The sequence below is a fragment of the Solea senegalensis genome, linkage group LG21 (assembly GCF_019176455.1).
Source record: "Solea senegalensis isolate Sse05_10M linkage group LG21, IFAPA_SoseM_1, whole genome shotgun sequence".
Classification (NCBI taxonomy): Eukaryota; Metazoa; Chordata; class Actinopteri; order Pleuronectiformes; family Soleidae; genus Solea; species Solea senegalensis.
This window is the reverse complement of record NC_058040.1, coordinates 4,444,881-4,455,767: the sequence shown is the minus strand read 5'-3', so window position 1 is coordinate 4,455,767 and position 10,887 is coordinate 4,444,881. Positions and strand designations below refer to the sequence as shown.

At 39.8% G+C, this 10,887-nt stretch overlaps 2 protein-coding genes across 4 annotated transcripts; one reads left to right on the top strand and one right to left on the bottom strand.

The window, feature by feature from the left end:
- Positions 1–1,083: 1,083 nt before the first annotated feature.
- nsa2 (NSA2 ribosome biogenesis homolog (S. cerevisiae)) lies at positions 1,084–3,898 on the bottom strand. The gene is made up of 6 exons (XM_044053557.1): positions 3,754–3,898; positions 2,803–2,990; positions 2,534–2,684; positions 2,230–2,409; positions 1,921–2,113; positions 1,084–1,344 (listed from the first exon to the last, which is right to left on the bottom strand). Exons 1-6 carry the CDS (start codon positions 3,754–3,756, stop codon positions 1,277–1,279), a joined length of 783 nt encoding a protein of 260 aa, XP_043909492.1. The 5' UTR covers positions 3,757–3,898; the 3' UTR covers positions 1,084–1,276.
- Positions 3,899–4,126: 228 nt separating this feature from the next.
- On the top strand, positions 4,127–10,887 carry gfm2 (GTP dependent ribosome recycling factor mitochondrial 2). 3 transcript variants are annotated; one of them, XM_044012166.1, is made up of 20 exons: positions 4,127–4,471; positions 4,561–4,648; positions 5,386–5,431; positions 5,516–5,613; positions 5,721–5,846; positions 5,940–6,028; positions 6,144–6,232; positions 6,326–6,386; positions 6,511–6,696; positions 6,780–6,860; positions 6,929–7,077; positions 8,121–8,261; positions 8,372–8,471; positions 8,552–8,738; positions 8,819–8,895; positions 9,551–9,689; positions 9,787–9,966; positions 10,096–10,211; positions 10,302–10,484; positions 10,562–10,887. In XM_044012166.1, the coding sequence occupies exons 1-20, from the start codon at positions 4,430–4,432 to the stop codon at positions 10,688–10,690; spliced, it is 2,307 nt and encodes a 768-aa protein (XP_043868101.1). In that variant the 5' UTR covers positions 4,127–4,429; the 3' UTR covers positions 10,691–10,887. The 3 variants fall into 3 exon arrangements, with proteins under 3 accessions (XP_043868101.1, XP_043868102.1, XP_043868100.1); XM_044012167.1 differs by having other exon boundaries at positions 4,129–4,471; positions 5,695–5,846; XM_044012165.1 differs by lacking the exons at positions 4,127–4,471; positions 4,561–4,648 and having other exon boundaries at positions 4,676–5,431.

Here is a 10,887-nt window from a genome sequence, read left to right as displayed (position 1 = left end):
CTCACTGTTAATCCATGGTGTGTTTACTCACTGTCTCCATGTGACAGTTGTGACTCAAGTATATTAAACTGCCTTCATTTGTATAGTTCTACATATAGTGATGTTTATTTGTGTTATATCCATTTTATTTGTGATTTGTGTATTGTTTTCTTTATTTGGCTTCATTGAACCAAACACTGACAGTCCTGATAACCTGTGGTCATTAAGGTAACTTCAGGTTTAACTTTGGTTTTCATGTTCTTCAAAGCTGCTTCACTTCCTACTGGATTAAATCACCAAAGTCATTTAAAGAACAATCAAATCAAAACAGTCTACAACTGGGCCTGTTTGATTCTCATCCACAAATGTGATTGAAAGAGAGTCAATGTCATACTCTTTTGTGACTCCCTCACTGTGTTTCGATAAATGACAGTAGTTTATAGCAGAAAGTAAAGATCTCGGATTCCAGTGTGTGAGAATTTTCACACATGAATAAGAATATCTGACTCTATGCATCAAATATGATGCATGTTTGGTCTTGAATGCACAGATTAGAGCTTGACCTTAGTCCCATCTGTGGTTTTTAAGACGTTACACATGAATCATGATTCAACCTGCAATTTGCTCCATTTAACATTTGTAAACAACTGCATGGAACGGAAAATTAACTGCACTCTGTGATGATGTATTCGCTCTTCAGTCAGCTGAACTACACGTTGACCTTCTATACAAATTAGGTGTTTAAAAGCTGAGTCATTTTTCATCAGACTAAACATGAATAAATGTATCTATTGCTCAGTCATTTCATAACATTTAATATCTATATTTTTACAGATCAGTGTAAAAACATACGATTTTTCCCTATTGTAACATGATAGCAGATAACTAGTTTGAATATTATGGCTGATCAGTAAACATACACTGTACCCAACAATTTATATTACCCACTATTGAAATGCAGAGAATTCTGAATGATATAACATCCGTGAAACCATAAGGTTTGAGCAAAAGTTAGTTTTTGTGAAAACAAATGTTGTTTAACTGTTAAATTACAACACTATATAAATGCCAGTGACCAAAGAAGGGGACAATGTGAAAAAAAAATCATATGGTGTCATATTAAGTTTATTTATCATATTAAACACATCATTCGCTTTTCCTTCGGGCATAGAAAAGTGTTTTGTTGCACCCACGATCTTCCTGAAAGTCCTTAGAGATTTGAAGTTTCTTCCTTAATGTATCTTGATGTTTTTTGTGTAAGTCAAAAGGTGACCAGGCACAGTGTAGTTGGAGAGTCTTATACCAGCAGCACTGCATTAATGCAGCCATCATTCTCTGGGTTATTTGTCACCTGGGCATATTTCCCTGAGAAGAAGAAGATATTTGGTTACAACATTGTCAAAATGCAAATTAACATACAATATTTCCACATGAGTCGTCACATCTTTAAAACTTCTGCAGACAAATAAAGATAATTTATCCTGCTTTGATTTTGAGCAATGACCCTGCAATTAAATTGGAGATATGAATAAATTATCTTCTAAAGATGCAGGCACCAACCTCCACAGAGACCAAACCATCTGGTCTGCATAAACTAAAAAAACCAAAGCAGTGAAGCTTGGACAAAGTGTTTTTTTCCTAATACCCCAAAATCTATTTATTAAGCTCCCAATGATGTTTAATAGACGTAGATAACTTTAAGTTTATGTAATGCAGAAAACTTTATGTAACGCAGAAAAGATTATTTCCTGTACATTGCTCTTAATATAGCGGATTCATAAATTCAAACCATTTGTGAAATTATTTTACAACGCATCCTTGCAGTAATTACTTATTTTTTTAAAGTGCCCAAAACTAAAACAAAATGGAATCTGGATGTATTGTTCATGCAGATAAAACGTGTGAATCAACTGGTTACTGCACACAGACGTCAGCTCTCACCCCAGATAACCTTTCCTCCTTGTGTGACCAGACCCAGCTCGCTGACATTGACCTCTACGACTGTTCCTTTTGTGATGACTCCTAATGAAGTGTATAGCGGGGAGGAGGGGTTCTTCTTAACTCCGAGGATGGGAAGACAGAATGTGGCCTTCAGCTCTGGATGTGTGACATGGGCCTTCTTAAAACGCAAACCCTGAAGCACGACAAGGACAAAGAGGCGATTAAGGCTTCACATTTAAAACTAGATGCCCAATGGAATTTCAGTACATATAAAACAAAAACAATCTGACTATAGTGTGAACATCTTACCATAGGTCTGATGAAACGTTCATATTTTGGAGGTTTGCGAGTGAAGCCATCACCGACAAAGCAAACTTTTGTGACCATTCGCTTCCAGGCTTTCTTTTGCCTCTTTCCAGTTTTGATAACTTTCAACACTTCGGTCTCTCCCTGGGCGCGCACCTTTGGCAGAGGCACTTCCCATTTGCCCTGCAGAGAACAAGTACTTTATGTTTAGAAAACACTGATATCATAATTACACATCTGTATCACTTATACATATCTAAAACTAAAAAACAAGGGTGCCGGTAAATGGAGGTCAACAGTCACTTACAGCTTTCTCTTTCCTCTTCTGTTTGATCATGTTGGAAAGAACCTTAGCACGGGACTGTCCTTCTCTGTCCAAAAGGTATGCTGGCACTGCTCCCTCTGGGGTCTTATCGTCATTCTTCTGTTTGGTCTTCCTCTGTTCATGCATTTTGATGCTACCAAGAACATACAATTCAGAATTCAGACAGAATCCATTTTTTATATATGTTTTCAAACCAGTTTGGGCAGCCAACTCATTTGAAAGCAAACCCAATTTCCTCCCCCCATACTCACGTTTTCTTCATTTGGATCTTTTCTGCATGTCTCTGTTTGTGGTACAGTTTGGCCTTCAAACCAATCAACTTCCTGGCTTTGTGGGAACGCTCGTGGGCCTCACGGCTCTCCTTCTTCCTTTTCTTTTCATGGTGGTCCAGGCGGTAGCCGTGCCGCTTGCGGTGTAACTCAATGTGCTCGTTCTGAGGCTACAAAAGAAAAAACAAACATGTGACCTTAGAAACTGTATTAACTGAACAATTTGATGTTGACCAATATGACCCATGTGTCTGTTAATGGTGGACATTTATGAAACTGACATCAACTTTCTACAAGTTTACATGTACCAATAACCAGATAGAGCATTGAACAGACCTTTTCTATCTATCTAACAGGGCTCAATGAATGGCCTTTCGGTGTTATAATTATTTGTATATCATGTAGATCTACATACACACAGGTAAAAGATTGAGCATTTAGAAAATGTGCATTCAGGTGTATGAACTGAAATAATTTGAAATACACATAACAGGCATGATTTTAAAATTTTGACAAACTACTTGTTTTTTATTTCTGCAAAATAAATAAATTCAGGTCTCACTTCTGGCAGATCATATATTAAGAGCTTGCAATAATGAAAGTATTATATTAATATAAATTTATAAAATTAACTTATAATTTTAACACACATCATAAATGACAAGACACACATGGGATCTAACCAGCTGTATACAACGTATCATTGACATTCGAGCTTTAGTGTTCAAACATAACGTACTACATCTTCACCTGAAAGTGGATGCCAATCTCATTTAATTTAAATGTTTAATACACAGACACACTGTTGACATACAGCAGAACATAGCGGCCATGCCACATGTAAACCAAAGCTAATGCTACCACAAGATGCTAACGTATTCAACCGCGCCATGGAAGTCAAATAATACAGTTTCACGATGTTATTTTTCTTACCATTGTGTGTTTAAGGGTTACTTGTTACAGTGAAGATGTCGCAGGTAGTAACAGCCGGCAAAGACTCGGAATATTTGATGTTTCTTTCCAGAGGCTGGGGTCCTTTAGGTGTTGTTTTCCCCGGAGCCGAAACTTGAAGGAAGTACGTCATCACGTCACAACGTTTTTCCGTAGATAAAGTAGGACCGAATCAACGCGACACTGGGACACATTTAGGGAAAATAAATTATTTGTTATTATACATTATTGCCACGGTGTCTGTACTCTATTATTTATTTTTATGAATGTATAACAACATTTTTTAGGTAGCTTATTGTGATGTTTTGTGATTGTGAACAGGTTGTTTTCTTGCCCGGAACCATAGACATCACACATTTGTTGTAGCTGTACCTTTTGAAAGCGTGACATTTCTTGATAGATTGAAAAAGCACTGTGTTTTGAAGGACATTTTAGTGTCTTTTTTAAAATATATTCGGTGTTGAATACGTTTAGTATTATTCTCCTGTATATAACAAGTCTTCCGGTGTTTCACTTTTTCATTGTTTTGTCACAGCCATAACAAAAAACTGGCATATCTTCACCTAGGCTTCTTTCAAGCAATGTTCCTCCACAATGGTTCACCTGGAACTTTGTTTCATCCACAGGAAGAATCTTGGAAGATAACCAGCAATTAAAAATGCATGTTGGGACATTTTACACATTTAACAGGATGATTTGGGTAAGATATAACTCTTTTGAAATTCTTTGCTAATACCAGTACTTTCTTTTGTTATGTTGTGTTCATAATGGGATCATTGTTATTCATAGGGAAGGTATTTATTATTAACTGCGAGGCTCCAGAACTACAGATGCAGAGTGAGTTATCACACGAGGAGACATTACAGCTTTCTACCAGGTATGTTGTTTTCATAACCAATAACCAATTCCTACCAATTAGCTGATTCATTTTGATCAGTCAGGAAACTAATTCATTCCACATTCAGTAACAACTCCTTGCATTCACCCAATTACCCAATATATATGCTGAAGATGACATGCATTTGCTGGTTAACATTTGGCACAAATGTTGATTTTTTTTCAGTTTCACATTCAGTATATCATTAATTTTGTTGATAAAAATAATCTCAGCTCCTGAAGTTCCATTTCCACAAACAAGAGGTCAATATAGGGTTTGGCAATAATCTAACAACAACATATATTGAGACATGACATTCATTAATAGCAATGTAGCAGAGGTTTAATATAAATAGATATTTAACATACTGCTTTGAATGTTTTACTTTATAAATGTGTAAAATGTTTCAATGTTTATCTTTCTCCTGGGGCCAAACATTTAATTATCTGCCATTCATCATGATCATCATAAAATGTTTTGAATCATAATAATGTTTTTGGCCATATCCTCCAGCCATAGGTCAATATTGGTGAGTAGAAGAACATCTGCTAAATCAAGATGCTATGAGTAATAGTTCCAAAAGTGCTACTAAATGTTTGCAATCAACTCTTTTGGATTGTGTTTGGCCCAGCATAAATGCTTATGCACTGTTTTTGACATTACATTGTCTAAACATAGTGCAATCAGTGTCACTGGTTCAATTACATCTTTACTGTACTTCATGTTCCCTGTCATAGATGATGTCAAATCATTGCGAGCCGTTGTCAACCCTGATGTGTCCAAGTGAGTCAATCCTTCAGTCAATTGTTTGAAAAATCCTCTTCAGAGTATCTGCTTGATTTTAACATGTGCATCATGTATGTGCAGGATCCGGAACATCGGCATTATGGCCCACATCGATGCAGGGAAGACAACAACCACAGAGAGAATGCTTTATTACTCTGGATATACACGGGCTCTAGGAGGTGTGTAAGAGAATCACATAGAAACATTGTTGATCTTTTTTTAAATAACCTGTAGACTGCCTGTTTGTTTCTGTCCGTCAGTTTATTTCTGTCCCTTTTGCATGTAGACGTAGACGATGGAGACACTGTCACAGATTTTATGGCTCAAGAGAGGGAACGTGGCATCACCATACAGTCGGCAGCGGTCACGTTTGATTGGAAGAGCCACAGAATAAACCTTATAGACACGCCAGGTAGAAATGTCAGAAGCAAACAGGTCTAAAACCCCCCAGTGGGATGAGAGAAAGCAGCCCCTCAGATGTAACTCACTGTGCCCACAATTGCAGGTCATGTCGACTTCACTCTCGAGGTGGAGCGGGCGCTTCGTGTTCTAGATGGGGCCGTTGCAGTATTTGATGCCTCTGCTGGTGTTGAGGTTAGCTTGTTGTTTTTAAACATCTTCCTTTTTCCAGTTAAGAAGGAAAGGCTCCTGAAATCGGGTGCATACTTAACATGGTTTCTTCTGTTACTCTAAAAACACCGGCTCACAGGCTCAGACTCTGACCGTGTGGAGACAGGCAGAGAAGCACCACATTCCCTGTCTTTGTTTCCTGAATAAGATGGATAAACCTGCAGCCAGGTGAGTGACTCAGCAGGCAGTTTTGCCATATATAACTTAATTTTTCTTTATTTCAAAAATTTTATTGGAAATGATCTCTCTTTCTCCCCCAAGCTTGAGTTTTTCTATGGAGAGCATTCGACAGAAGCTGAAAGCCAATCCAGTCCTCCTGCAGGTTGACAGTCAATATTTATTTTCTTTACTATAAATTTTGTAATGACTCAACTGAAAGGAACAAACAGTTAAAACAGTATGTGTACAACATGGATAATAAACCACTCATCTGAATGTTCCCGTAGATTCCCGTAGGCCGTGGCAGGGACTTCACAGGTGTGGTTGACCTGATAACCAGCCAGAAGCTAATATGGAAGCTAAGCTCTGCAGGAGGTGATGGGCGGCTGTTTGAAAGTGCACCTCTTAACCAGTCGGATGAGCCTGATCTCCTGCAGGAAGTCAGTGAGGCAAGGACAGCTTTAATTGAACAGGTACATGTCTAATTATTTTGAGCAAATAAAACATATCCTTGATTTGTTTTTTCTTCAGTGTTTACTTTTGTTCCCGATCACAGGTTGCTGATTTGGACGACGAGTTTGCGGAATTGTTGTTGACTGATTTTAGTGACAATTTCGATGCAGTTCCTTCTGTCAAAGTGAGTAATGTACGGTATAATTACAGTTGATTGGACCATAAATAAGCTATTGTAATGTTTGTCTCCAGCTACAAGAGGCTGTGCGTCGGGTGACTCTTGCCCGTAAAGGTGTCCCTGTGTTCTGTGGGAGTTCTTTGAAAAACAAAGGTGTTCAGCCTCTTTTAGATGCTATCATCTCTTACCTGCCTGCACCTAATGAACGACACCACGATCTAGTGTGAGTAAATACTTCACTGTCGCATGATGAGAATGTTTGTCTGGTGGTTTCTACAAGTTTCTATTTGAGTCTTTGAATTGTTTTTTTTTTGTGTTGTCAGATTTCGGTTCAAACGACTGAGGATGTCATTGATTGTCTGGTTTAATTTTAAAGAGAAAAGAAAATACACAAATCAGAGAATTTGAATTATAAACTATTCTATTCGAGTCAAACGTTGATATATGACTGAGAACACAAAGAAGCAACCAAAAAAAGTGTCTGAAATGAATTCTATGGCTCGATCATTTAGCTGTTTGACCCCTGCACTGCAGCTGTATACACACAAACACTCCCTCAGTCAGGTATAGCATACAAATAATGTTACATCATAGCTGTCCATGGAAAACAACAACAAAAATCACCAAAACTCACAGACTTAGTTCAATGGCCTATCCCTTGACCTGTGAGTCTAAGGGAACATTAGTGCCAAATTTGAAAGGCCTCTTCTTAAACTCCCCTCAAAATAGCCCTTTCATATTTGGCTTTGTGAGGGAATTGACTTAATATAATAATAAAATGTAGTCAGTGCTTCTACTACTGGTTGTCCCCAGGTTCAGAGGCATTTGAGGAGAACACATTCAAATCATGCTGGAATTTTCCCTAAGTAAAATGACATGTTTCATGCTCAAATGTTTTTCTACATCACAGTCTGTATATAAAAATGGACAGTTTTCTGATTTGAAAATTGAAACCCAGGATGTATGGTGGTTAGCCACAAGGGGGCGACTCCACTAATTGCAAAAAAAACTAATTTAAATGGAAGTCTACTGGAAAATGAGCTTCTGCTTCTCACTTGATTTATAACGTCAGTAAACATTGGTCTCAGTCACCAGTTTCGGATCTCCTTAACATCAGAGTGATTGCCTGGTGATTGCCTCAAAAATGGGAGTTTGTTTTGCACAACACGAAGACTACGTCCATTTTTATATACAATCCATCTTCTACATACATTTGGTCCTTGTTGTTAGATGCTGAACCATTGATTAACACTGATCATCCCACAGGCGGTGGTACAAGGATGACTTATGTGCTCTGGCCTTCAAGGTTCTCCATGACAAGCAGCGTGGTCCTCTGGTGTTTCTCAGGATTTACTCTGGTACTCTGAAACCACAGACTGCCGTCCACAACATCAACAGGAACAGCATGTACGCAGCAGTGTCCATCACCATGACACAACCCCAAATGAAATTTAACACAGTTTTGACTCAAATTATTATTAAAACTGGTTTTAATGATGGTGTTGTGATGTCTGCAGAGAGAGAATGAGCAGGCTGCTGGTGCCGTTTGCTGATCAGCATGTAGAAATCCCATCGATGGCTGCAGGAAACATTGCACTGACTGTAGGACTGAAGCAGGTAGAATGCTGGGAGCAGTGCTTCCTTATATGCTAAATTCTAAAAAATTGGTTATTCATATTTTCCTGCTTTCTCTTAAGACAGTCACAGGGGACACCATTGTCTCATCCAAGGCTTCAGCTGCAGCTGCGGCTCGCCGAGCTCACACTGACAGTGGCGTGGGGAAGAAGCATGGGGAACATGCAACTGTGGTGCTTTCAGGAGTGGAGGTCCCTGATCCTGTCTTCTTCTGCACTATAGAACCTCCCACCATGGCCAAACAGGCTGGTCAGTGATGGTAACATGCACAAGAGCTTAGCTGTGCCTGGGAACTCTCACGCAAATGTTTTTTTTTTTTCTTTCGAAAGATCTTGAGAACGCACTTAACTGCCTCCAGAGAGAAGATCCCAGTCTTAAAGTGAGGGTTGACCCCGACTCTGGCCAGGTATTACCATCACTGAAGTAAACAGGGCATTCTTTAATCAGTGCACCTGCACCAATTAGCTAATGACCTGATATTAACATCCTCACTCTGTGATCCGATCACACATGGATAGTGCTGAATGCTAAAAAGTGAGACCTGCCATTAAAATGTGCTCTGGATGCGTCTTCTCTGACCACATATGGTCAGATTTGGCTTTCAAATACACACTGTCATGTCTGGTTGCAAGTGTACAATGACATTTTCAAAAAGACTGACTGTACAGATTTGTCTGATGTCACGAGTGACAGGGAGAAGAAAAGAAGAAGTGAGCAGAGCTTGACTGAAACAAAGCTCTGTTTGTGCTGTTGAAGCACTATTTTATAACCATAAGAAATAAATTAGTATACGGGTGCTGGTTAGTGTAAAAAAAAAACAGAATGTCAGAGAACATCAAATGAGGAGGTTGTCTCATTTGTCCCGAGGATGCTCAGAAATGTGCCCATGTGCGTCCTTCAACCACCTACTCACTTGTTTGCGATCAGAGGATGCATTCAGGTCAGACAGAGAAAATTCAGACCTGTACACAGAACAGTCTGGACGTGATCGGATCACTGGGGGACTGATGTTAATATCAGGTTTGAATGGGGTTTTAATGTCCTTCACTTTTCATTCTCAGACCATTTTGTGTGGGATGGGAGAGCTGCACATCGAGATCATTCATGATCGAATCAGAAGAGAGTACGGCATCGAGACTCACCTCGGACCACTGCAGGTGGCTTACAGGGAGACTGTTCTCCACAAGGCCACAGCTACAGGTGCAGCAGATGTTTCTCAATCCATGCATTCAATCAGGGAAAATACTTCTCTGAAATTGTGTTGATATGTTGATTTTCGTCCTTGATTATAATATAGATACTCTGGACCGGACATTTGGGGAGAGGAGACATGTTGTGACAGTGGAGCTGGAGGTCAGACCTGTGGACATGACGGCTGGTTTGTGCGACGTCGCTTTCACAGAAGAAGCTGGGGGACAACTATCGCAAGAAATGAAAGAGGCGGTGGAGAATGGAATGCACAGCTCATACCTTCAGGGTAATGCAGACTAAACTCTGACATCCCCTGAAAATTGAAAAATATCTCAGAATTCTTAAGTAAACATTTCTGTTAGTGTCAATTCAGCAATACCTTAATGATTGTGAACCCATCTGCTTACTCCCTCAGGTCCACTGCTTGGATATCCCTTACAGGGTGTAACTACACTGATCCAGAGTGTCCACATGGAGCCAGGAACATCTCCAGCCATGGTGTCTGCCTGCGTGTCCCGCTGCATGCTTAAGGTAAAACATTAAAAGGCAACGCCATGTCACAAGCGACAGCTACAAACTCATCAGTGCATGACCTTAACTTGTGCATTTGTTTGGCTGCAGGCTCTGAGGTTAGCAGGAGGGCAGGTGCTGGAGCCAGTGATGTCACTGGAGGTAACGGTTGGGGAGGGATACCTCGGCTCTGTGCTGGGAGACTTGGCCCAGAGACGAGGTACCGTCAGAGACATTCAGAGTCGCCATGACGACAAGGTGCTGTTAGCAACTGTGCCCTTGGCAGAAATGATGGTAAGCATCCGATTTCAAATGGTTTTCCATCGCGTTTGTGACCTTGATCAGTTACTTTATAAATTTTCTTTGTGAAGGGCTACTCCACCGTCCTGCGAACACTGACATCTGGAAACGCCACTTTCTCTCTGGAGCTGGACATGTACGAGGCCATGAATGTCCATGACCAGAACATCCTGCTTAAAAGAATGGCTGGCCTGTTGTGATTCATGGACAGTGCTGGAATGGCACCGGCGGCCATTTGAGACAAAGGGGCATTGCTTCTACCCAAACAGACTTTACTTGGATAGCAGACCTGACTGCAAGTGTAATTCCACTATAATATCCACAACTGGACAAAATATGCAGATTGCTTCATTCCCTGTATTTCGTTTAAATACAAATAAAAGACTAGCGTTACAAA

Bases quoted from the DNA above. Each gene is read 5' to 3' on its own strand.
- nsa2 (XM_044053557.1), bottom strand. The intron at 2,114-2,229 runs GTAAGATGTTCA...GTCGTGCTTCAG, and splicing joins AACGTTTCATCAGACCTATG to GGTTTGCGTTTTAAGAAGGC. The intron at 1,345-1,920 runs GTGAGAGCTGAC...TCTTCTTCTCAG, and splicing joins AGGAGGAAAGGTTATCTGGG to GGAAATATGCCCAGGTGACA.
- gfm2 (XM_044012165.1), top strand. From the start codon at position 5,241: ATGTTTGCAATCAACTCTTTTGGATTGTGTTTGGCCCAGCATAAATGC. The intron at 6,861-6,928 runs GTGAGTAATGTA...GTTTGTCTCCAG, and splicing joins ATGCAGTTCCTTCTGTCAAA to CTACAAGAGGCTGTGCGTCG. The intron at 8,262-8,371 runs GTACGCAGCAGT...TGATGTCTGCAG, and splicing joins AACATCAACAGGAACAGCAT to AGAGAGAATGAGCAGGCTGC.